Here is a 27,748-nt window from a genome sequence, read left to right on the forward strand (position 1 = left end):
CATCTGCGAACTTACTGATCATACCTTTTACATTCTCATCCAAATCATTTATGTAGATCACAAACAACAAGGGACCCAGCACCGATCCCTGAGGTACCCCACTGGACACAGGCTTCCAGTCACAAAAGCAACCTTCGACCATCACCCTCTGCCTCCTGCCACTCAGCCAGTTTAGGATCTGAATGGTCTCTGCTTGTATACTCTGCTGTGGGAGTACTGATCTGTGGATACCATGTACTTTCAATGTAGCTTCGCCAACTTGACCACACTCTTTTTACCCCCTCCCTCATTGTTGCTCTTCCGAGAAGCAAACATAGAGGGCATTCCTCATGGGTAACCCATTGTACTTCGTCTGAAATATTTGGGGGAGGGGGAATGGTAGCCCCTCTACAAATGGCACAAAGGTGGCAATAGGAATAAAGCAACAAAAATAATACTATAAAGGAGGGTTTTACAACAGCTGGGACCGAGTAAGCTTGACACTAAGTTAATTCTTTCTTCAGCTTTAGTTTGAATGAGCATAACTGGGATGCAAACTATGTAATTACTAAATTTATACAACCGGCCCAGAAAATTGGGCAAGTTCAAATGTGAGTGAGAGCCAGCATTATGGATCTCTGCCTGCCTGAAAATCAAATGGTGCTGGATGGGAAATCCAGGCCAAAGAATTTGATCACCATGCATCCCCTGTATGATTGCTTATGGATAAGTTGAATGAGGAATTTGGTTGTTGTGCAATAAATGAAACAAAGGAAACAAAATAAGCTGTGTTTGAACCAAATTATTTGAACTGCCAATGGGGGTAATATTGTTTGTTTTAGTACAAACATAAATGTAGCTTGTGCACTTTAGTGCTTTACTTTCATGCTCAGTACTTTTTACAAATTCTTTTCTGGAAATTAGAACTTTTGATTTCCATTTCTGATAAATTTTCCTGAGGATATTAACATTAGAGGAAACCTTGCAAAGGTTAAGGAATACAATCCAAAGTTGAAGGACTTCAGTTCTGGATGGACAGAAATTTTCTCCAATTAAATATTGGGAAGACCGAAGCCATTGTTTTTGGTACCCGCCACAAACTCTGTTCTCTAGCCCCTGACTCCATTCCTCTCCCTAACATCTGTCTGAGGCTGAACCACACTGTTCGCAACCTTGGTGTTGTGGCGGAGCCACTGAATGACTCTGGGCAACTGTATATAATTCCCTTTAACGATGTTCTAACACCAGCCTAAGCCTGTACCATTGTGTTAGACATTACTGTGTTTTGTATATAGTGTTTGTATGTACGGGGCGTGGCCCCTTTAAGAGCGCGGGAAAACGTGGGCAAACGCGATGACGTCACGTCGCAAACCACGTGTCCGGGCAGTCCTCGTGGAATCTCCATCTTGTTAAGACCTGTTTTCGTGGTTCTCCTGTATCGATCTCAACAAACTGTTTGAACTCGTTTAGTCTTACATTAAAGACCTGTTTGATTGATTTCCTGAGTCGACCTCAGTTATTGGTTAGGAATTCGTCAATTCCTACAGTGTCATATTTGACCCAGAAATGAGCTTCCGACCACATATCCGCGCCATACTTAAGACCACCTATTTCCACCTCTGTAACATCGCCCGTCTCCGCCCCGCCTCAGCTCAAGCGCTGCTGAAACCCTCATCCGTGCCGTTGCTACCTTTAGACTTGACCATTCCAACACTCTCCTGGCTGGCCTCCCACATTCTATCCTACGTAAACTGATCCAAAGCTCGGCCGCCCGTGTCCTAACTCGCACCAAGTCCCGATCGCCCATCACCCCTGTGCTCACTGACCTACATTGGCTCCCGGTTAAGCAACGCTTTGATTTCAAAATTCTCATCCTTGTTTTCAAATCCCTCCATGGCCTCACCCCTCCCTATCTCTAATCTCCTCCAGCGCCACAACCCCCGGAGATATCTGCGCTCCTCTAATTCTGCCCTCTTGAGCATCCCAGATTATAATCGCTCAACCATTGGTGGCCGTGCCTTCTGTTGCCTAGGCCCTAAGCTTGGGAATTCCCTCCCTAAACCTCTCCCCCTCTCCACCTCTTTCCTCCTTTTAGACGCTCCTTAAAAACTACCTCTTTGACCAAGCTATTGGTCACCTGCCCTAATTTCTCCTTATGTGGCTCGGTGTCAAATTTTTTGTCTTTATAACACTCCTGTGAAGCGCCTTGGGACGTTTTACTACATTAAAGGTGCTATATAACTACCAGTTGTTGACACAATTTACAAAAAAAATCACTCTCTCCTTCAAAACTTGAACAATGGTTTTTGAAGTGAATAAAGCTTTTTGAATCATCTAACCAATGTGGTGAAATGGAGTTATATTTGCAAACATATTGAAACAAATCACCCATTAGTAGCTGAAGGGTTCATCAGTATAATTCCTAAAAGTATGGAATCAATAACAAACAGTGGTGTTTGTCTTGGGAAATGATGCAGAGCCTGTTGATTAACCCTTTTCAGGATTGTGGTAGTTTTTCAGGACAAAACAAAGTATGGAAAATACTGATGTTATTTGAAAAAGCAAGGTTTGTTTCTTGGTAGGCTTGAAGTTGCACTCTAGTTGTAGTTGTGTCTGATAAAGATTATTTGAACTTATCAGCTACTTTGCAAGAAATATATTAAAGGTAATTTCAACTTCGAAAAACTCATACCAGCATACATGCTCCATATGAGTTCAGTGCCCATCATCTGCTAGTTTGGCATCACCAACAATTATTTTTTTTAAAAGACCGTATGGATGAATAAAATTCAACCATAGGCAGTTTCCTGATATTGGTATGTTAATATGGAATAATTCTTTCTAATGGCCAATGACTGTTTTGTATAAATACTGACCAATGCATTTCTCCTCTTGTTACAGAACACTACTCCAGTATTAAAATTATTTCCACTGATTGGTCAGTTGCTGGGCAGACTTTGTTGGAACCCATTTGTTGTAGCACATGGTAAGTTTACAAGAGGGTGATCAACTGTGATCTTGAGACAAAATTAATTTCAACTTCAGATACTGCTTCATAAACTGGAAGCATCCGGTTCAGAAGGAAACAACCTTTCACTCCAAAGAATTAGTATTATGATTGAGATAAGTTATATTAAAAATTAAATTTTTGTCCATGGTTTCTTGTTGCGTAACTTTAAATAGCAGTTTTAAACACCATGCTCAATACGGTAATTATGCCGTCATTAAAGTCAGCATATATGCTTGGAGACAAGATGTCTAGCTTACTGCTAGAGTGCCCCTTTGAAGGGGAGTAAGTATTTTGGCATGCTAATATCAGGTTTGCCAAGTTGTTTGGAGTTGATGCACCATAAGAGCACTTCCTGTAATTCTACTGGGATGAGCTCTGGGAGAAGGCTGCTTGCTTTTGATCAGAAAAATCAACTAAGTTAAAGATGCTTTGAACCAGGATGTGTGAATTAAATATGGTTAACAACGATTGTGCCAAATTACCCGCCCCAGAGGATGTTTATTTGTAATCATCATTAACACCCGTCATGGTCATCCTTATGTTTTTGTGTCTATAGATTGTAAAGATTGTTGGTACTGTTACCTGTAGCTAACAGGCCTACAAAAGCCGTAGTTGTTCTTTAATGGAATTATGAGTATATTAAAAAATATATCAAATTTTGTGTTAGCATTTCATTTTATCTTGCTGTGGTGCAAGGGGCTGAATTGTGCTCTGTAAACTTTCATTTACATAATTTCTACAAAGATTATTCTATTTGTGCTGAAGAGCAAGACTGCTTATTTTAAGTTCTGTCAAGAATTCAGAAGTACTTGTTGGATTTGGTTTGTTTAATTAGCCCCATGTGAATAGTTTCCAGACTTCGAGTTCTCTCTTGAACTGTTCAATATGTCATCTATACTTCTTGCTTCTGTAAGTTGATGAAGAAGCATGTTGTCCTGACCAACATTGATATCTCAACCAGCACAACCAAAACAGATTAACTGGTCATTTATCTCATTGTTGTTGTGGTACCTTGCTATGTGCAAATTGTCTGTCATGTTTGCCTACGTAATGACGGTGACTGTACTTCTAAAAGTCATTCATTGGCTGCAAAGTGCTTTGGGCACCCTGAGGATGTGAAGAGGGACTGTATAAATTCAAGTTCGTTCTTACCTTTTGCAATGGGTTAAACTATTATGTGACGGGGCCACTCTTCTGAAGTGACGTGCGATGTAGGGGAATCTTGCATACTATCCAGTTACAAGCTTATAATAATAAGTGTATTTTTTGTCCTGTTGCTCACTATATATGAAAAAGGAGAGCGAAATACGAACTGTTCCATCTAGCCTGTCCTATGCAGACAATGTGCAGCCTACATGCACCATCAAACCACCCCTCCAATTATGCAATCTCTTGGTAGAGGCAAAAAGGACTATTTAGGAAAAAATTCTGTGACCTAACTCTCTCTTTTCTGTTTTTGTACTGATGCCCCCTAGTTCTCCCCTCTATCTAGCTCAAATAACCTATCCACCCGAGCAGAATCTGTTCACTTCAACCTTTGACAAGCCTCAATCATATCTCAAAATCAATGCTTCTTTAATGAAAGCCCCAGTTCCCTGCGCTTCCCCTGATACTTCACAGCCTCAAGCCTTTTTGTGTCCCTTCTCTGGACTTTTCTAGGGCCTTGATGTCCCCACTGCATAAAGGGATCAACACATTCTAGATGCAGCTGTACTAAGGCCTTGTGTGAGGCAGCTATTGCATTTATAGTTTTACATCTTCATGCCCTATATACTTTCCCTACTCTATCTATCTAAACTGTTAATGATTTTAAACACCTCTGTCAAATTTCCTCTTGGCTTTCTCTGCTCTAAGGAGAAAAACCACAGCTTCTCCAGTCTTTTTAAAAAATTCATTCACAGGATGTGGCGTCACTGGCAAGGCCAGCATTTATTGCCCTTGAGAAGGTGGTGGTGAACTGCTGCCTTGACAACTGAGTGGCTTGCTAGGCCATTTCAGAGGGCAGGAGTCAGCCACATTACTGTGGGTCTGGAGTCACATATAGGCCAGACCGGGATGGCAGATTTCCTTCCCTAAAGGACATTACTGAACCAGATGGGTTTTTATGACAATTACTGGTACCAGCTTTTTATTCTAGATTGAGCTAACTGAATTTAAATTCCATAGCAGCCATGGTGGGATTATGAACTCTTGTCTCCAGATCATTTGTCCAGGCTTCTGGATTACTAGTCCAGTAACTTTACCACTATGCTGTAGTGAACTGTAGTGAAATTGGTGGGATTCATTTGTTTAATTTAATTGCAGTTAATTAAAGGGTAAGTCATGGCAGGACAGCCCAGTGCCGTGGTATGCTCCTCCTGTGCTACGTGGAAACTCGGGGACACTTCCTGTGTCCCTGACAACCATGTGTGCAGGAAGTGTGTCCAGCTGCAGCTACTAGCAGACCGCATTACGGTGCTGGAGCAGCGATTGGATACATACTGGACCATTCGCGATGCTGAGGACGTCGTGAATAGCACATTTGATCAGTTGGTCACACCGCAGGTAAAGTAGGCACAAGCAGAGAGGGAACGGGTGACCAACAGGTAAAGTAGTAGGCGCAGGCAGGTAGTGCAGGGGTCCCCTGTGGCCATCCCCCTCTCAAACAGATATACCGCTTTGGATACTGATGGGGGGAATGGCTTACCAGGGGAAGGTAGCAGCAGCCAACTTCCTGGCACCAGGGGTGGTTCTGCTGCACAGGATGGGAGGAAAAAGACTGGGAGAGCTATAGTGATAGGGGATTCTATTGTAAGGGGAATAGATAGGCGTTTCTGCGGCTGCAAACGAGACTCCAGGATGGTGTGTTGCCTCCCTGGTGCAAGGGTCAAGGATGTCTCAGAGCGGCTGCAAAACATCTTGGAAGGGGAGGGAGAACAGCCAGTTGTCGTGCTGCATATAGGTACCAACGATATAGGTAAAAATCAGGATGAGGTCCTAAAAGCTGAATATAGGGAGGAGGTAAATTTAAAAATAGGACCTCAAAGGTAGTAATCTCAGGATTGCTACCAGTGCCACGTGCTAGTCAGAGTAGAAATAGAAAGATATTTCCGATGAATACGTGGCTAGAGGAATGGTGCAAGGAGGAGGGATTCAAATTCCTGGGACATTGGAACCGGTTCTGGGGGAGGTGGGACCAGTACAAAACAGACGGTTTGCACCTGGGCAGGGCCGGGACCGATGTCCTAGGGGGAGTGTTTGCTAATGCTCTGGAGGAGGGTTTAAACTAAAATGGCAGGGGGTTGGGAACCTGAGCGGAGAGACAGAGGAAAGGGAAACGAGGATAAAAGCAAAAGACAGGAAGGAGAAAAACAAAAGTGGCAGGCAGAGAAATCAAGGGTTTAAATCAAACATGGCCACAGTAAATAATAATAATTCTAAAAGATCTAAGAGCATTAAAAAAACAAGCCTGAAGGCTTTGTGTCTTAATGCAAGGAGCATTCGTAATAAGGTGGATGAATTAGCGGTGCAAATAGAGGTAAACGAATATGATATGATTGGGATTACGGAAACATGGCTCCAGGGTGGCCAAGGCTGGGAACTCAATATCCCAGGATATTCAATATTCAGGAAAGATAGGCAAAAAGGAAAAGGAGGTGGGGTAGCATTGCTGGTTAAAGAGGGGATTAACACAATTGAAAGGAAGGATATTAGCTCTGATGATGTGGAATCTGTATGGGTAGAACTGAAAAATACCAAGGGGCAGAAAACGTTAGTGGGAGTGGTATATAGACCTCCAAACAGTAATGCGGAGGTCGGGGATGGCATCAAACGGGAAATTAGAGAAGCGTGCAATAAGCGCACAGCAGTTATCATGGGTGACTTTAATCTACATATAGACTGGGCTAACCAAATTAGTAACAATACTGTGGAGGAGGAATTCCTGGAGTGCATACGGGATGGTTTCCTGGACCAATATGTTGAGGAACCAACTAGGGATCAGGCCATCGTAGACTGGGTATTATTATGTAATGAGAAAGGATTAATTAGCAATCTTGTTGTGCAAGGCCCCTTGGGTCAGAGCGATCATAATATGATGGAGTTCTTCATTAAGATGGAGAGTGAAATAGTTGACTCAGAGACTAGGGTCCTGAATTTAAATAAAGGAGACTACGATGGTATGAGGCGCGAGGTGTGTAGCATTGATTGGGGAATGACACTCGAAGGGTTGACGGTGGAATGGCAATGGCAAACATTCAAAGATCGCATGGATGAACTACAAAATTTGTTCATCCCAATTTGGCAGAAAAATAAAACAAACGGTGACTCAACCGTGGCTAACAAGGGAAATTAGGGATAGCATAAGATCCAAGGAGAGGACATATAAATTGGCCAGAAAAAGCAGTAACCCTGAGGATTGGGAGCAGTTTAGGATTCAACAAAGGAGGACAAAGGGATTAACTAAAAGGGGGAAAATAGAGTATGAGAGTAAGCTTGCAGGGAACATAAAAACTGACTAAAAGCTTTTATAGATATTGTGAAGAGAAAAAGATTGGTGAAGTCAAGCGTAGGTCCCTTGCAGTCAGAATCAGGGAAATTTATAATGGGGAACAAAGAAATGGCAGACCAATTAAATACATACTTTGGTTCTGTCTTCACAAAGGAGGACACAAATAACCTCCCAGAGATGTCGGGGAACATGGGGTCTAATGACAGGGAGGAACTGATAGAAATCAGTATTTGTAGGGAAATGGTGTTAGGGAAATTGATGGGATTGAGGGCTGATAAATCCCCAGGGCCTGATAATCTACATCCTAGGGTACTTAAGGACGTGGCCCTAGAAATAGTAGATGCATTGCGGGTCATCGTCCAACATTCGATAGACTCTGGAACAATACCCATGGATTGGCGGGTAGCTAATGTTACCCCACTGTTCAAAAAGGGTGGTAGAGAGAAAATGGGGAATTACAGACCGGTAAGCCTGACATCGGTAGTGGGAAAATGCTAGAGTCCATTATAAAGGATGTAATTGCAGAACACTTGGAAAAAAGTGACCGGATCGGACAAAGTCAACATGGATTTACAAAAGGTAAATCGTGCTTGACTAATCTACTTGAATTTTTTGAGGATGTAACTGGTAAAATAGATAAGGGAGAACCAGTGGATGTGGTGTATTTGGATTTTCAAAAGGCTTTCGATAAGGTCCCGCATAAGAGATTAGCGTGTAAAATTAAGGCACATGGGATTGGGGGCAAGATATTGACTTGGATAGAGAACTGGTTGGCAGACAGAAAGCAAAGAGTTGGAATAAACGGCTCTTTTTCCGAGTGGCAGGCAGTGACTAGTGGGGTACCGCAGGGATCGGTCCTTGGACCCCAGCTATTCACAATACATATTAATGATCTGGATGAGGGAACTAGATGTAATACCTCCAAGTTTGCAGACGACGCAAAGCTGGGTGGGCGTGTGTGCTGTGAGGAGGATACCGAGAAACTCCAGTATGATTTGGACAGGTTGGGTGATTGGGCAGAAGCATGGCAGATGCAATATAACGTGGATAAATGCGAGGTTATCCACTTTGGTGTCAAAAACAGGAAGGCAGATTATTATCTAAATGGCAATAAATTGGGAGAAGGGGAAGTGCAACGAGACCTGGGCGTCCTTGTGCACCAGTCGCTGAAAGTAAGCATGCAGGTGCAGCAGGCGGTTAAGAAGGCAAATGGTATGTTGGCCTTCGTAGCGCGAGGGTTTGAGCACAGGAACAAGGATGTCTTGCTGCAGTTGTACAGGGCCTTGGTGAGACCACATCTGGAGTATTTTGTGCAGTTTTAGTCGCCTTATCTGAGGAAGGATGTTCTTGCCATGGAAGGAGTGCAGCGAAGATTCACCAGGCTGATACCTGGGATGGCAGGAATGACGTATGAGGAGAGATTGGGTCGATTGGGCTTGTACTTGCTGGAGTTTAGAAGAATGAGAGGGGATCTCATCGAAACTTATAAAATTCTAACAGGACTAGACAGACTAGGTGCTGGAAGGATGTTCCCAATGAGAGGGGAGTCCAGAACCAGGGGTCACAGTCTAAGGATAACGGGTAGGCCATTTAGGACAGAGATGAGGTGGAATTTCTTCACCCAGAGAGTGGTGAACCTGTGGAATTCTCTGCCAGAGAAGGCAGTAGAGGCCAATTCATTAAATATATTCAAGAAGGAGTTGGTTATATTTCTTAAGGCTAGGGGGATCAAGGGATATGGAGAGAAGGCAGGGACAGGGTACTGAATTTGGACGATCAGCCATGATCTCATTGAATGGCGGAGCAGGCTCGAGGGGCCAAATGGCCTACTCCTGCTCCTATCTTCTATGCTACCATTCCCTATAGTCTATCCACATAACTAATCCCGCATCCCTGTACCGTCTCCAAGTCCTTCCTAAAGTGTGGTGCCCAGAATTGGACACAATACACCAGCTGGGGCCGAACTCGTGTTTTATATTGGTTTTGCATAACTTCTTGGCTTTTGTACTCTGAGCGCCGACAAAGTTCAGCCCATCGAGTGCGGATTTGGATGCATGTCCACTGTCAAAATTGAAATGATTGACAGCGGGTTGGGAACCAGCTGTGAACCCGCCTTCATGTAAGTTTCCAAAGTGTTGGGTCTGTCTTTGATCCCTCAAGGATAGTCTCTTTTTTTTCCTAGCTATGTAATATTTTCCTTAGTCAAGGGACAATATTAATCCAAAAGCAAAATACTACAGATGCTGGAAATCTGAAATAAAAACAAAATTGTTGGAAACACTCAGCAGGTCAGGCAGCATCTGTGGAGAGAGAAACAGAGTTAATGTTTCAGGTCGATGACCCTTCGTCAGAACTGGGACAATATTAATCGTCATTCAGAAAGGCACGGATTAATCAAGGATAGTCAGCATGGATTTGTTAAGGGAATGTCGTGTCTGACTAACCTGATTGAATCTTTTGAGAAGGTAACAAGGAGGGTTGATGATGTAGCACGTTTGATGTAGTCTACATGAATTTTAGCAAGGTTTTGACAAGGTCCCACATGGCAGACTGGTCAGAAAAGTAAAAGCCAAAAAAGAGCTATCCAGCCTAATCCCACTTTCCAGCTCTTGGTCTGTAGCCTTGTAGGTTACGGCACTTCAAGTGCATATCCAAGTACTTTTTATGTGATAAGGATTTCTGCCTCTACCACCCTTTCAGGCAGTGAGTTCCAGACCCCCACCACCCCATGGGTGAAAAAAGTTACCTTCAACTCTCATCTGATCCTTCTGTGCCGTAAATTTCTATGATTCAAAACTGCTACCTCACCTTTTTTTCCCTTCTCTACCTTTCCTGAATACCTTGTACCCAGGAATATTAAGCATCCAATCCTTCCCTTTTTCAAGCCAGATCTCTGTTACATAGAAACATAGAAGATAGGAGCAGGAGTAGGCCATTCGGCCCCTCGAGCCTGCTCCACCATTCAATGAGATCATGGCTGATCATCCAAATTCAGTACCCTGTCCCTGCCTTCTCCCCATATCCCTTGATCCCTTTAGCCTTAAGAAATATATCTAACTCTTTCTTGAATATATTTAATAAGTTGGCCTCAACTGCCTTCTGTGGTAGAGAATTCCACAGGTTCACCACTCTCTGGGTGAAGAAATTCCCCCTCATCTCAGTCCTAAATGGCTTACCCCTTATCCTTAGACAGTGACCCCCCTGGTTCTGGACTCCCTGCCATCGGGAACATCCTTCATACTTACCTTCAGCGACTGGTGCACAAGGACACCCAGGTCTCGTTGCACTTCCCCTTTTCCCAATCTGTTGCCGTTCAGATAATAATCTGTCTTCCTGTTTTTGCCACCAAAGTGGATAACCTCGCATTTCTCCACATTATACTGCATCTGCCCAATCACCCAACCTGAACAAATCATACTGGAGTTTCTCGGCATCCTCCTCACATCACACACGCCCACCCAGCTTTGTGTCGTCTGCAAACTTGGAGATATTACATCTAGTTCCCTCGTCTAGATCATTAAAATATAATGTGAATAGTTGGGGTCCTAGCACCGATCCCTGCGGTACCCCACTAGTCACTGCATGTTATCACCATAAATCATATTTCCATGTGGCTATTTGCGCCTGCAGCTCACCAACCTTATTATCCACATTTCGTGCATTTATACACTTGCACTCCAAACCTAACTTAGACCTCTTTTGTATTTTCTATGATCTCACCTAATTCTGTTATTTCTAACTTTGTGTCTCCCAGTCCTCTGTGCATCTTGTTTCTACTTTTTAATACTACATATTGGTGCCCACCCCCTGCCAAATTAGTTTAAACCCACCCCCACAGCACTAGTTTACCTGCCCGCGAGGATAATGGTCCCAGCTCTGACCAGGTGCAGCCCGTCCATCTTGAACAAGTCCCACCTGCCACAGAACTGGTCCCAATGTCCCAGGAATCTGAAGTCCTCCCCCCTGCAGCATGCTCTAGCCACGCATTAACCTGCCATATCTTCCTATTTCTACTCTTGCTAGTGCATAACACTAGGAGTAATCCAGAGATTACTACCTTTTTGAGGTCCTGCTTTTTTAACTTCCTCCCTATTGGCAGAAGGGGCGAGAACCAGAGGACACAGATTTAAGGTGATTGGCAGAAGAACCAAAGGCGACATGAGGAAAAACTTTTTTACGCAGCGAGTGGTTAGGATCTGGAATGCACTGCCTGCCTGTAAGGATGGTGGAGGCAGATTCAATCGTGGTTTTCAAAAGATAATTGGATAAGTACCCAAATGAAAAAAAATTAGCAGGGCTGCGGGGAAAGGGCGGGGGAGTGGAACTAGCTGAAGTGCTCTTGCAGAGAGCCGGCACGGGCTCAACGGGTCAAATGGCCTCCTGTGCTGTAACCATTCTATGATTCTATGACTGCAGGATCTCTATGACTGCAGGATCTCAACCTTCTTCCTCCCTAAGTCGTTGGTTCTGACATGGATCACAACTTCTGGCTCTTCCTCCCCCTAACCACCTCCTGCAGAATGTTCTACACCCTCTCTGATGTCCCTTACCCTGGCACCAGGCAACATACCATACAGGTCTCACGCCGGTGGTGCCAGAACTGCCTGTCTGTCCCCCTGACTATCTAATCCCCAATTATTACTGCATTCCTACACTTTACTGTATCCCCCTGTGCAGTCCTTTGCCTCACAGCGCCAGGCTTGGGATTGCACTCCTTTAAGGTGTTGTCAGTATTCAATGCTGAATATCGGTTTGAAAGCGCCACACTTCCGGAGGATTGCTAATCTTCCGGGTGGCTACCCACTTTCTATTCTGAACTCTATCTGTCTATGGGGTGACCACTTCCTGGCACCTGCGATCCAGGAAACATTCAGCCATCCGTATGCCTTGAAGGACATCTGCTACATGTAGGCATATTTCCCTATTGTATCTAAGAATTGTTCCCCTGATGCCACCATCTAAGTTATTGATAAAGATGATGAAGAGCAACGAACCTAACACAGATGCCTGTGGGACTCCACTAGTGATTGGACCCCTGGCAGAGCTGCTACCATTAATAACTGCCTCCTGCCAATGCAAATAAAAAGAAAAGAAAGACTTGCATTTATATGGTGCCTTTTACGACCTCCGGACGTCCCAAAGCGCTTTACAACCACTGAAGTACTTTTGAAGTGTAGTTACTGTTGTAATGTAGGAAACATGGCAACCAGTTTGCGCACAGCAAGATCCCACCAACAGCAATAAAATAATGACTGGATAATCTGTTTTAGGTGTTGGTTGAGGTATAAATATTGGCCAGGACACCGGGAAGAACTTCCCTGCTCCTCTCTAACTCGTGCCATGGGATCTTTTACGTCCACCTTAGAGGGTGGATGGGGTCTCGGTTCAACATCTCAACTGAAAGAAGGCACGTCTCACAGTGTAGCATTCCCTCAGTATTGCACTGGAGTGTCGGTCTAGATTTTGTGCTCAAGTCGCTGGAGTGGGACTTTAATCGCAACCTTCTGATACTGAGGTGACCATTGAGCCCTGGCTGACACCTAAATACAGCTAATTAATTATTAAATGGATACAACCAATTCTGTGTCCAGCTTAAAAGCTGCCCAGCAATTCCACAGAATGCAACCTTATCTAATGGCCTTCTCTGTGGCACTTTATTGAAGACTTAAGATACAGATCAGCCATGATCTAATTGAATGACAACAGGCTTGAGGGGCAGACTTGACTACTCCTGTTCCTATGTTCCTAAGCAAGTTGCCTACAATTGAAGCCAAATGTACTGGCCTATAATTCCCAGGTTTTGACTTTCTATCCTTCTTAAATATAGGCACCATATGGGTCTCTTCCCAGTCCATGAGAACAACCTAAACTTCAATGAGCTATTAAATATATGAGCAAGCAGTTTGCATATCACAGCCCCATTTATTTTAGTCATCTAGGGTGAATACCTTTAGGGCCAGCAGCCTGATCTGCTTTAATAGACCTAATCCTAATCAGGACTCTATCTGCATTAACCTCTATCATCACTGACAACTCCGTATCATCTTCAGTAACAAAATAAGATGCAATGTAACTATCTTAACATCTCAGCCATTTTTTGGGACTCCATCCAAATCTTTCTCCAGCCAAATCTATGCAGACACAGTTTTTAATTTTGTATCTCGTCTATCCTTCTTGCTTACTTCTTACACAGGCCCTGTGTGGTCCTTGGTCATTTTGACTTTTAATATAGCAAACATAAAGGTTAACAGTAGCACAGCCTCGCCTGTGGAAGTTTCTTTGAGGTGAGGATGAGTTTAAAAAGTATTGGGAATAAGCATGAATGATAACAAAGGGTTCCTGTTTCTTGTGGATGTATCAAATTGCTAATGTTCAAAAAAAAACTTGTGTGTAATATATCTGTGCCAGTTGTGCCAACAGTCCCATTCTACCTTGATTATTAAGGATTATGGTCTGGATTTAGTTGCTAAGTGTGAATAGCAGGAATTCTTACCCATACTTTTTAGCAAAGGGAAATTGCATTATAAGCCTTATGGAATGGCTTCACTTACAATTTAGGAACTGGCAGTTTTTTTTTTAAAGCTCTTGAGGAATGAAAAATGAAGGAAGTAGGAAGTAAGCAAGAAGGATAAATGAGATACAAAATGAAAAACTCTGGTTATATATTTGGCTGAGGTAAGATTACCACAGTTTTAGAATTAAAACATCATCCATTTCGCCAAGTGTTTAATATCCCAAAGATGAAGGAAAAATCTACTATGATTGTTGGGTGAATTTCTACATTGTAAACAGACTGTTTAGTCAAGAGGATATGTAAAGCTAGTGTGTTCTTTTCTAATTAAATATGAGTGCCATTTTCCTTATTTGGTGCACGCAGGATGTTTCTCCACCATTTGGCTTGGCTGTTCTCATCACAAAAACTGAATTGCAATATAAATGATACATTCTTCAAACATAAACTTAATATAGTGGCAATGGTCAGAGTTTAAAAGGGAGAACAAACTTGATTTTAAACTCCTTCACCAGCCTAAAACTTTCTGAATATTAGTCTTAGTTGTTATTGTGGGCAAACTTGGTAGTCAATTTGTGCACAGCAAGATCCGACAAATAGCAAATGAGATAACTGACCAGTTAATCTGTTTATTTTTTGTATTGGTTGAGGGATTAATATTGGCAAGGGCACCAGCCAAACGCCCTGTTCTTTTTTGAATAGTGTCATGGGATCTTCTACGTCCACCAGAACAGGCAGATGAGGCCTCAGTTTAATGCCTTGTCCAAAAGACAGTAGCTCTGACAATGCAGCATTCCCTCTGTACTGCACTGAAGTGTCAACCTAGGTTATGTGCTCAGGTCCTGGAGTGGGGCTTGTACTTATGATTGATGGAGGACCACTACTTTGCCCAGGCAACACTTGGCCTAGTGTGCATGGGCAGTTAACATTCTACTTGGACTCAGTTTTTGCAAACCTGATAGCCTGTCAATTATAGGAAAAAAGGATCAGCATTTAGATCTGTTTTATTTGTCATACCTAATTGAGCATGTTTGAATTGTCTCATAAATCTAGTTAAATAACATTTAGTCACCATTCTGTCACCAGGGCTGCATTGGCTAAAGTCCCATTTAACTTTTAGATCACCTCATCATTATCAGAATCAAGGGACATATCACTGTCCACTTAGTGTTCTCATCGTGTAACTTGAATTGGAGTAGTTTATTTATACTTGTAATTTATTAATGGCAAAAGAGAAAAGTTTTTAAAACTTGGAGGCTCGGGTTGTCATCTTGATTTGAATGAACAAACCAAGTGGCTGTTTAAGAATCTACTCATCATTTGGACTTTAAACCTATAACTGATGTGGATGTGCATTTTTATTACTGATTCATACTTATGTTTAGCATACTTATGTTTAAAAGTAATTTTTAGGTAATTACAGTGAAGACTTTAGTCTAGCCAGTATTTAGATGTTCTCAAAGGTGAAATGTAAATAATAAGCCTACAATGTAGTAGTTTTCTCTACAACAAATACGTAGTTGTTCTGGACAACCAGAATGTCTGTTTCTGAACATCACTGCTGCTTATGATTTATGTTAAAATATTCTAATCTAATTCATATTGTTATAGTGGAATGTAAGGAATTTTCTACTGCAGATATTTTGTGGTAAGTGATTTACAAAGTACAGTCTACTTTGTATTTAAACTGAGATCCTTATTACTATTTGTTAATACAGAGGAGAGCCAGCGGTACCTGTTACAGTGCTTGTGGTGTCTGTACAGTGCAGAACCTGAGAATGCTGTGGAACTGAAGGCCAATGACTGGATATGGGTAAGATTATCTGTTTCTTGCAACTAGCACAGGATTGTGGTTAAACATATGTTTAAATATTCACCAGTAATTTCTGCGGGTTTCTTACAATCTCATGCTATAATTTCAGTGGGAGATCAGTGGAGATCCCAGACTAACTGAGGGAGATCGGGGAACCCCCATGGAAATTCTACCCCAATATTTGTTTTAAAATGCTGCGCAAGCATTTAATTACTATACACACTTAAATTTCACTCCTCCCACTCTGCAAAAGTAAGCTGTTTCTCATTGAGATTTACAAATCATAGTGGAGATTGTATACATTATAGAATTAGCAGTAATTTGTAATAGTTGCTGTAATTAACAAAAATAAACTATATATACTATAAACTGATGTAAAAATGGTTGAATGCAAGTTTTTCAAATTCTGTTTTGAAATGCCCTTTTTTTATAAAAGGGCATGGAATATTGCAAGCATTGCTTATAATGCAAAGGTGAATATATACTATATCATGCAAAACAACCTATATATTCATTCTAATAGGCTTTTAAATCAACTAGTCTATGGGCCTCTGGTTGTTTTGGATTAAGCAAAACATCCCAAGCACGTTCTATTATTTTTAATGCATTTTGTTGAGTTTCTGGGTCCGTGCCAATTAACCCTTTCACTCCTAAGTGCCAAGATTTGACTTGACCTGTATTGGTGACAGTAATTATATTTTATTCAGTGAAAGTGATACTTGATACATTACAGTATCTGACCAGTAGTTAAACAAGGCGCAATCAAGGTTTATATTACCCGTTGGGCCCTGGGTAGAAGACGCGATCTCCACGGGTCAACCCCCGTCGGACCTGGCCTCTAGGTTTGCTCGTCCGCCCGGTGTGACGTGTGTGGGTCCTTCGCCAACCCGAAACCCTCCTCGGCTCGTCTGGTGGATGTTCCCAAGCTTCTTGCTGAATGCTTCTACAACCTAAGTGTTTGAGAGACCCCTTCTTCTACTGCTTCTTCCCAACAAAGCCTATGGGGACCAGTTAACCCAATCATTGACTTACACCTGAACCCCCCCCCCCCCCCGTCCAATTACAGGGATGCCACGTACCTAATGATCCTGCCTGCCCCTGTCAGGACCTCATCTCATGACACCCTGACATCATTTTCACCATCAAGGCTCATATCTGGGGTAGTTATGGCAACACAACTGGAACATGTCTCCAAGTGTTGAGATATGGCATCCTTGCTGTTGGCCTATGTTTTTAATTCACTGAAGATATCATAACATGCCACACAGTTGCTGCCACTCAGTGGCAGCCACACATGAACTTGCTTCCCAGGCTAGCTGTCTGCTGCTTGTGTGCCAGGAAGGCTGCTGACCGTATCTTTAATTTGGCCAAGCAAGGCCCAACACCATTTTAAAATCTAATCACTTCTACCCAGGGCATATTGCACTAGTTTTAAAAGCATGATTATTCAAGGATCATTGTGCATTGCGTATCAGCTACATAATAAAAACAATACTAATTTAAGACTATAACTAATAATACTTATTTCATTTAATCCAGTTAGTTAGTAGGGAGACTCAGAAATGAAGATTTCCTCCTTTCTTACTGGAAACATTTATTTTCATATAAAACACAAGCAAACCTTTCATTTAGTTTAGTAAAAAAATTGAGATGGTTTTGATTTGAAAAAAATCAGATATGGTTTAAAAAGAATTTTGAAGTTGACGGCGTATCGGGCCGGATTTTGCAGTCAGCGGTGAATGAATGGCGCCAGCCGTTCATTACACTTACACTTGCTGACAGACTTTCTATGGGGTTTTGCAATGGAACTTCTTGTGATTAGAAAGCCATTTTGGTGCAGCGCCCTCTACAGGGGATCTGGGACCTGTATGAACAGGACAAGCAACTGTGTATCTCCTTAACCAATCAGATTGAAGAATCCTTACTGAGGCACACAGGCCTAGAAATTAGCTATAGCCCCGCCAGCTCGCTGGCGGCCAGAATTTACCGCTGGGCGCGGAGCCACTCGCGCCCAGCCGATATTCAGTTTCAGCGCCCAAAGTTGAGGACGGCCGCTGTTCAAGGGTGTGGCCGCCCCCGCTTGGGGCGCTGAAACTGAATATCGGCGCGCTAGTGGCCGCAGCGCCACCCGCAGCGGAGCGGCAGGCTGCGGTACTGCAGGCCTTCCTCCCTCTCTTAAGGGGGAGGTGCCTGCAGCAGCCGGAGCCCCGATCGCGAGTGCCGGCAAAAGAGCCCGGCACAACGGAGAAGTGCCGGGCTCCCGGAAACCAGCCGGCAATGCCACGGGGGAGGAGGCCGGGGAAGGAGGTGCAGGCAGGCGGCCGCCGAAAAAGCGGCCGGCCGCACCTCCACCTTAAAGCGCCCCACTAAGGCTGCTGTACGGACCCGGTCTCCGAATGTTATTAGCGGCCGCCACGGAAGAGGCGGCCGCTACTGAAGATGGGGGTCGGGCCGGTGTCGGGGCGGTACCGGGGCGCTGCGCACACCGATGACGTCATCGGTGGCGGCGCAGCGCTAACGGCTACCGCCGCAATTAGCGCGTCAATGAAGTTTGCCCGAAGTTTGCAGACTGGCGCAGAAGCCCTCTTTGGGCGGTTACTGGGCGCAAAGCCCACTGAATTTCTGGGCCTCAGAGTTTAAGTTAGAATATTTAATTCAATGCCAAATCATGTACAGAAGTGAAATAAAGAGAGGGTAAGAAAATGGGATTGAGAGAGTGAGATAAAAGAGACAAAGAAAATGTTTTAATGAAGTTTTGTTAATTTTTTTTTTACATCTCCAGCAATAATTAAAATCTGAAGGAATGTGATTCCACACTTTTAAAAGTTAATTTTCAGTGCCAGAGAGGTTGTTTGGCAGTAATTAAGACTTTCCACAGCGTTAGAAATGTACTTACATGGGAATGGACAAGCCCTAACCTTTTCTGGTGTATTTAGTGTGTATCTATCATGTAAGTACCACAACTTCACCCTGTTCCATCGGCCAGCAACTTCTTGATTTCTGCATTTATCTGCACGTGTGGTTGCTGGAAGTTGTGCTCTGATTTACACTTTAATAATGGTGAGCGCTGATAGCCTCACCATTATTTTTATCTCAAAATTTGAGCCAAAAGTTGGTATTCGGTTAATGTACAGAGAATGTGTTTAAAAGTCCATTTATCCTCAGTTAGCATAAAACTTAGCATAATTTCGTAGCTGCTCTCTTGGTATTAAAGTGAAGATACATTCTCACAGCATATATAGATGGGTCAGATAGATTGTGCAATAATTTTAATTAAAATGCAGCCTCTGATGCTTATAGAATGGAATTTTGCTTCTGTAGCCCACAGCCCAACTTCAAATAAAAATGAGGAAGGAGACTTTTTACTTTTTAAGAAAAAGTGAATTGGCACTAGTGGAGAAACATCAAACATTCTGATATTAATAAAGGCAACTGTTCATCCTCCTTGTCACTTGCTGACCATAGAGCACTTTGGCATCGTTAACCTGCATTTTTATGAACTGAACCTACCCCCAATGTTATTTAATAATCAGAATGGCCTGTTAACTTCCTAGTTATAAATCAAAAGTTGAAAATCTATATGGAATAATTTGTTTTGAAGTATTGGATAGCCTCTTGTGTGGTCTTTATTGCAGGCATAGTGTTGTAATGTGCAGTAACTCCGTTCTGAATTTTTCACAGGTGGTGTTTGGATTGTTTTTTGTTTAGAGTTGGTTTATGTTCTTGACCCTACTTTTAATTATTTCTTTCTGTTGGTTTTTAGTCATAGTACACTCTGTGTTTATTTGTTGATTGCCGTTCCAAATATTGTGAAAGGGTAGCTGGTGTTTTTATTAGTGTTGGCACTTAAAGATAGTTTTAAAAATTATCTTCCACCCACTCTAATTTATTGCACCCTAAAACTTTTTAATTTTGTGAAATTAAAATGCAGTGGTTTTGAAAAAAGTACATTTGGAATTTATGAAGTAGACAAAAATAAAATTCAATTAAGTATGGTACACCTTGGTATTTACTGCTTGTTATTATCTTGATTTAAATAATACTGGCTATTTTTTGTATGACAATTTATTTATTCACTGTATATTTGTCATTATACGCAAGAAACCTATCTTTGATATGTTACTGCATCAATCAAATCTTAAGCGGAAAAATGCCAGCTATGCTTTTAGCTTTCAGTTTCCAACCAGAGAACATTTTTCCTCCCCTCTCCATTTCTGTTCATGCCGGGTAATAGGTTACCACAGCCCAAATACTTAAAAAAAAAACAAAATCAAATCAGCCGTGGGCAAAGAGAAATATTCTTGCTCATCACTTTGATCAAGACTATTGCAATGCATAACATGACTTTTGAAGCATATGTGACAGAAAGTAATATTCTTAGTTGTTAGGCGAGTATTATGCTGAAGTATATGCAGTAGCCACAACACACAGACCAGACTCTGAAGAGATAGTTAATACAGTAATTACACTGTGGATTGGAGACTACTACCGGTAAATATTAGTGCTCAGATTCTCTTTAATCACCAGCTTCCCATTAGTGGGTGGTCAAATGTCTATATAAATTTCAAAGTAATCTGACTAATCTGTTTCCCATATAGCAGTAGATATAATGCAGAGCGGATGTGAATGGTATCATTTGATACTTTTAGTTTTTTTACTTTAAGGTTGAATGCATACAATAGTTTGAGGTTATAAATGAGCTGACCTAGATTGTGAAACCTCATGTATATTCTATTATATGTTTTGCCAATTATTTGCTTTTATTCAAATGTGTTTGTAAATTATGCTCCACTCAGGTCACATGTTTTGGATCCTGTGATGACTGTAAACTCCAAAACAATTTGATATTGATAGAAATATTAGAGGGATTACCTATGTGACAAGGTTTTAAAATGTTGTTTAAATCTGTGGTACTTTATATAATCATATCAAAAGATTAGTGTGCTACTTGTGTGGGACATGAATTTGTTCTGTAGTGTTTGCAACAATACAGACTGGTAAAATGTTATTAAATTTAAATTTCACACAATTCATAATCTGCATATATTCCCCCTTTTATGAAATTTGGGATTTTAAAGCATATCTGAAAAATAATATTGACACTCACACCCATTGTGTAGTGAGTGCATTAGTTATCACACTAGAGTTTGATCTCTATTCTGTGGATACTACACTCATTTAGTTTTATTTTTGTGGAGTGATTGGCATCAAGCTACATGTGCATACTGGGATAGTCGAGATTAAAACAACATTTCTCTCATCGCACTTTTTAAAATGTTTTCTATGGAATTATGGAAAAATTATTAACTGTCATATCTCTCTGGATAACTAAAAGTTGTGCGTCTGGCATGGGAAAGCATCAATGAAGTTGGCCCAAATGCTTCATTCACAAAAAGACAACCAATTAAAAGCCACTATGTAAAATAAATCGCTACTTTATTATCTTATCAAAGTTGCTATCTCCTTTATATCCATTCATTCACTAAAAACAATCAATGAACTACTAGGAGCCACCACAAAAGCAATCAAAGCCCTTTTAGTGACCATGTCGGTTTAAAGCATTTTCTCTGAAAACATCAAAAATACAGCAAATCATTAAACAGAATTCCACATTGATTTACCCATTCCATCTCCTGATGGCTCCAACAGCTTCCCCATGGCTTGGTGGGCACTTTAAGCCTCAAACACCTCTGTCTGCAGGTACCAGCCCCAGCCTCTTATATGCTATCTTGTATAAAAATACCCAGGTATTGTGCCAAACAAATCCAATGACTCACCACATATGACACCTTCTGGCACAACACATGCACATATCTTTTGGAAAAAAAATTCTCTCTGCCAACCTGATTCTGATGTAATCCTTAACGACCTTGAGTTATGAAATTCCAGTGTGAACTATGCAAACCAAAGGACAGTCAGCCTGATAAGCCTCAGGGATGGACTTGGCTTTCATCCTTGGGCTGGCGTGCACCTGATCATCACCTTTGGTAGTCACTTGTAGATAGAGCTCATGAAATATAGGGACAGAAAGGGTAGAGAAAAAGATGGAGAATTGAGTAGAGATAAAAATATGGAGAGAGAGTCAAGGCCTTATTAGGAGGCCAGCGAGGGCACTACCTATAAGCAATGCCACAGGAGATATGGTGGTTATTATTTTTCCCAAAATAGTGCTTCCACCAGTTTTAGTTTTAGAATGCTGAGAATGACAGTCCACTACTTAACGCAATGAGAAACCTTGTGATCAATGTTCCCTCTTTTTTGTTTTCGTGCGCGGTCCCTTTAGCGCATGCGCGTTATCTCTTCCAGCGGCAACAGCTAGTAAGCGGGACCTCCCGATCAATACGCGGCCGTGGGCCCGTGCAGTTTAGGGGGAACGTTGCTAGTGACCCTAGTGGCTATTTTATAATGGGTTCCTGCTGAGAAAGGAAAATTAAAATCTATGGAAAGTATATTTTGTAATGTTTAATGTCCTGTTCCAAACTTAACCTACTTAATTTCTGTAAAACTCTAAGTGCACACTGGTAGTGCAGTAGTTGAAGACCTGTTCACCATGCTGAAGCTCTAACTTTGTAAACCTCCTGTTACAAATTATTACAGTTTAACTGCCTTTCCTCTAGGCTTAGCTGTTGCTCGCTATTCTTTTGCTACTGTTAGTTTAAATCTGTCGTCAAATGTAACTGAGTTTCTAAAATGCTAAATTTTTGCATCTGGTGGAGTCATAGCAATAATGACACTTTTGGAAAAACATGGGTTATTAAAAAAATGCAGCTTATAAAGCGAAAGGGAGCCAGTATAATGTTTGTGAACATTTCCAGCAAAGTATAGTATACAAATCAAAGAAATAAAATAAACCTGACATGCCACATATGTGGGACAAAGACAAAGTGGTGCAGACCACTTTCAGGAGGTGACCTCATGTTATAAATGAGCTCTGGACATTCATGCTTTAAGACATAGAAGGATAGCAGGATGTGGCAGCACATAAAAACAAGTTATTACTTGACTACAAGACATTTGTGGTACAGGGCTATAAATTATAAACTTATGTGGTTTTTCCATCATGTGTGTTGAAGGTTTAATGAACAAGTGAAACATAATTAAATAAGGGTTGTAGTACAGTTGTTCCATGACATTGTCTGGACACTGTTCAAAATGATTAGATTTAGTTATAAGCAGTTCATAATGATGATTGTGTAGATAGTCAAAGATTTTGTGTGTCTAGGTTTGTTTGTTTCTACACTAGCTCATATCCTTTTGTGTGTCAAAATATTTAAAGAATATTCTCATTGCCCATATGAATGCAACCTTTAAAGGGCCCGTAATTTCTTCCTTTTGTATCCTCTTTTAATTCTTTTTCAATTCTCGGGTACCCCACCTTTTTCTTTATTGTGAGCACTTTGCTCTCCGAGCCCTGTTGGTGCTATGCTGGTAATAGAGTGGCAATTTACTTCTAGTAGCTGCTCATTGAACTTTTGGCTCCCTGCTCTTCAGCTCACTATCAGCCTTCCTGCTCCCAACCTATTTGCCACTCTCTGCATCTGCAGATTTCTTGGGGGCGGTTTACTATTGGAGCTCCATTGCGGAGGCTCTGATCACTCAAGTGATCCATGATTTCTGCCATGTAACCCTCGCATTTGCATTGAGACCCCTGATTGTCCCTCATGACCAAGCACAATTTTTGTGAGGAGAGGAGAAAAAGCATAAGCTGGAGATGGCACAGTCTCCTGAAGAAATGGTAAACAAAGTAAAAACAGAGTGAGGCGGTGGTGGGGGAGGGTGGGGAGGGACTGCAGAAAAAGGGAGATGGTGACATTACTCTCGGCCAATGGTTACACCACTTTCAATATGGAAGGCATGAGTAACATCAGGCTCGGCACCGCAAACAGCGTCCCAAAGCCATACCTCCACAACCACTGTCCGTTCATCTTCCAAGTGACTGGCTCTGTCCCACCTTGGAATATAAGAGAGCTGTGCACCAATCCTTATTACTCCCCCACCCCCCACCCCAACCCACACACTTCTGTTCCTGTCACAGATCCCCTGGGACTGCTGAACTAAAGATCCACAGGAAGCCCTGCGAGGTGTCCAAGATGGCTCCAGGTCCGAAGTACAGGCAGACCACACCTGACTACCACTGCAATGCGAGAGCTCAATGAAAACTTTCTAGTAACAATCCAGAATATGAATGCGGAAATCAGTAGAGTATGAATGCCTGAATGGAACAGGAAACCCCCACTGCCAAAGCACCAATACAAACGATAGATAATTGCTTGCTCTAGGCTGACTATAGTGAGGGGAATTTTCATCTGGAGGAGCGTGTGGGGTTGGGTGCGGGTGGCTGGTTAAAACTAGCAAAAATGACGGCACTTCAGGAAGCCGGCTTCAACCCGCTGACTTCCGGGTTTATCTCCAGCGCGTTATGCTGCTTGGGCTCAACCTCCTCAGGAGAGATGGGTTGCCTATTAACTAACGTATGTTAATTGCTCAATTAGAGCGATATTTGAACTCACTTTCAAATTTAACGGTGCATTGATGAGTTTCCTGGGCTTCCCGAAAGTTGCTAGTGAAGGCAAGGCGAGAGCACAGCGGCAATTGAGGGGGCTGAATCAAACTTGAGGAAATACTGCAATAAATACTCAGTACTCGCAGCTGCTTTCTTACCTGCTCTAGGGAAAGGGCTTGTTCACTATTTTTGCTGAGTGGTTACTTTGTACACTTGGAGGTTTTCTCAATCACATCAGGATGGATGGCACTTGGCTGCTTTAGATTGGACCATGCAGGAGGACCAATATCACCAGCACCAGCCTGTTGAGAGACCTGTAGCTGGACAGCAGAGAGGGGAGCAGCTCACAGGAGGCACTACCCGCGAAACAGAGTGGACAGGCAGAGGCTGAGTTTCCTTGAAATGTCTGAACAGCAGTGTCTCAGGAGTCTCACGTCGTTGCGTCAGGTGGTGGCAGGCATCTGCAGCCTCCGAAAAGAAGACATGCTCTCTGCTGGACCTGGTGACCACGCATTACCAGTGGCTGTCAAAGTCACCACTGCCGCAACTTTTTTTGCCTCTGGATCCTTCCAAGGCTCTGCCGGAGACGTATCCAGGATTACCCAGTTGGCGGCCTACAAATGATGGCTTGTTTGCCAGGGCTGGCAATTATGTCAACTTTGCCTCCTATGACACCAGTCAGAATGAGCGGGCACTTGGGTTTGTGGCCCTGGCTGGCTTCCCACAGGTGCAGGGTGTCATCGACTGTACATGGGCACCCCCAGATCACTTGGGAGTATTCATAAGTCGCAAGGGCTTCCACTCCATCAATGTACAGCTGGTGTGCAGCAACAAAAAGATATTTCTGCAGGTGTGCGCCAGGTTCCCGGGGAGCTGCCTTGATGCTTTTGTCCTGCAGCAGTCTGCTCCCCGATGTCTTCGAACCTGCTAGCAGACTTGAGGGTGGCCACTAGGAGAAAATGAATACCCACTTCAAACTTGGCTGGTGATACCCATCAGAAACCTGAACAATGAAGCCCAACAGTGCTACAATGAATGCCATATGACCACCAGATGTGTGATCGAACAAGCCATCGACATGCTGAAGATGCGCTTCAGGTGTCTAGACAGATCTGGAGGTGGCCTTCAGTATGCACTAACCATGGTCTCCAGAATGGTCATATTTTTCTGCGCTCTGCACAACATTGTGCAACAGCGAGGTTTGGATCAGCAGGAGGATCAAGGCGAAGAGCTCAGATCCTCCTCTGATGATTTGGAGGGGGAGGAGGAAGACTAGGAGGAGGAAGGCGATGAGGGGAATACACCCCCCAACTGCTTACATTGCTGCCGGGTACGCCCTTATTAATGCAAGGATCACTTGGGTTGCACCAGCGGGCCCATGTTACAGGCACGTGCAACAACCACTCTTTTTCCCCCCCCGGTGCCACTGACACAAAGCAAGCAAGCAACCACCCCTTCCCATTTGGGCCCCATCAATTCATGTCTTCCCATTCGTCATCGAACTGAGTTAAAAGGCGACTTGTCACCCAGCACTCGAGAATGGAAAAGACGCAAAAGTAGTGCAAAATATTGGCCTGGATTTTGCGGAAGTAATGATGGTGAACTGTCAGCGTTCGCCGACCTTACCCCTCTGAAACTGACCGTAACTTCAGGATTTAGCATATGGGCAGATAAACGCGGAAATCCTGAAGTTGCGGTCAGTCAGTCATTCCCTGCTCTGCCACAGGCTGCACTGTGGAACTTCCCATAGCCGACAATCAATGAAATTACTTAAACTGATGAAAACTTCACCTTTTTATGCTCTAAGATTGCTGTTAAGCATGCCATAAAAAGTTAAGCCTTGTTCAAATAGGTCTAACTGGGCTTTTAACGGCATATTGACTGCTGAATAACAGTTCTTGCCCTGAAAAACTAATTTTATATTTGTGGAATGCCAAATTTCTCCATTATAAGAACATAACATAAGAATTAGGAGCAGGTGTAGGCCATACGGCCCCTCAAGCCTGCTCCGGCAATTAATAAGATCATGGCTGATTATCGACCTCAGCTCCACTTGCCCGGCTGATCATCGACCTCAGCTTCACTTGCCCGTCTGATCCCCATATCCCTTGATTCTTTTCGAGCCCACAAAGCTACCTACCTCAGCCTTGAGTATACTCAACGACTGAGCAGCCACAGCCCTTTGGGGTAGAGAATTCCAAAGATTCATAACCTTCTGAATAAAGAAACTCCTCCTCATCTCGACCTTAAAAGGCCGACCCCTTAATCATATTATGATTTTCTAAGTGCCCTGTTACCACTTCCTTAATAATGGATTCCAGCGTTTTCCTGACAACTGATGTCAGGCTAACTGGCCTGATGTTCTCTTTTCTCTCCGCCCTTTCTTGAATAGCGGGGTTACATTTGCTACCTTCCAATCCGCTGGGACCGTTCCAGAATCTAGGGAATTTTGGAAGATCACAACTAATGCATCCACCATCTCTGCAGCCACCTCTTTTAGAACCCAAGGATGTAGGCCATCAGGTCCAGGGGATTTATCAGCTTTTAGTTCCATTGGTTTCTCGAGTACTTTTTCCTCTACTGATCTTAATTACTTTAAGTTCCTCACCCTCATTAGCCCCTTGGTTCCCTACTATTTTTGGTATGCTTTTTGTGTCTTCTACTGTGAAGACAGATACAAAATATTTGTTTAATCTGCCATTTACTTGTTCCCCAATATAACTTCTCCTGTCTCAGCCTCTCGGGGACCAACACTTACTTTTGCTACTCTCTTCCTTTTTTACATACTTGTAGAAGCCCTTACAATTTTTTTTACATTTCTTGCTAATTTACTCTCATTCTATTTTCTCTCTTTTTTATCAATTTCTTGGCCATCATTTGCTGGTTTCTAAAACTCTCCCAATCCTCAGGCTTACTACTATTCTTCGTAACAGTATAAGCCTCTTCTTTTAATCTAATACTATCCTTAACATCTTCAGTTAGCCACAGATGGATCACTTTTCCAGTGGAGGTATTATTTCTCAATGGAATGTATATTCGTTGAGAATTTTGTAATATTTCTTTAAATGTTTGCCACTGCTTACCTACCATCATACCTTTTAATGTAATTTCCCAATCTACCATAGCTAACTTGCCCCTCATACCTATGTAATTGGCTTTATTTAAGTTTAAAACTCTAGTTTTGGACTTAAGAATGTCACGCTCAAACTCGATCTGAAATTCAATCATATTATGATCGCTCTTCCCTGAGGAAAGATAAAAATGACGAGATTTTAAAAATATTTTTCCATTTTCTTTTGAGGTTTGTTTATTTGTTTAGAGCTTCAAACTATATGTCCCAATCTTTATTTCGCTGTAAAATTTTTAAAAAGTGAATGATAATCGGTGCTTTTTTTCCTGGTTTTCTGACTGAGAATTTTCAATGTAATTGGCTGCTTAGACAG

At 42.4% G+C, this 27,748-nt stretch overlaps 1 protein-coding gene across 2 annotated transcripts in view; it reads left to right on the forward strand.

Annotated features, from left to right (window-relative positions):
* Positions 1 to 27,748, forward strand: part of fancc (FA complementation group C) — a 280,969-nt gene that overhangs the window by 63,828 nt on the left and 189,393 nt on the right. For both annotated transcript variants that reach the window (XM_085984984.1, XM_085984990.1), the window contains exons 3-4: positions 2,881 to 2,965; positions 15,708 to 15,802. In XM_085984984.1, the coding sequence (XP_085841110.1) occupies positions 2,881 to 2,965; positions 15,708 to 15,802 (180 nt within the window). The remainder of the gene's footprint in view (positions 1 to 2,880; positions 2,966 to 15,707; positions 15,803 to 27,748) is intronic.

Source organism: Somniosus microcephalus, chromosome 1 (assembly GCF_052327205.1).
Source record: "Somniosus microcephalus isolate GS21.2 chromosome 1, FLI_Smic_1.0, whole genome shotgun sequence".
NCBI lineage: Eukaryota > Metazoa > Chordata > Chondrichthyes > Squaliformes > Somniosidae > Somniosus > Somniosus microcephalus.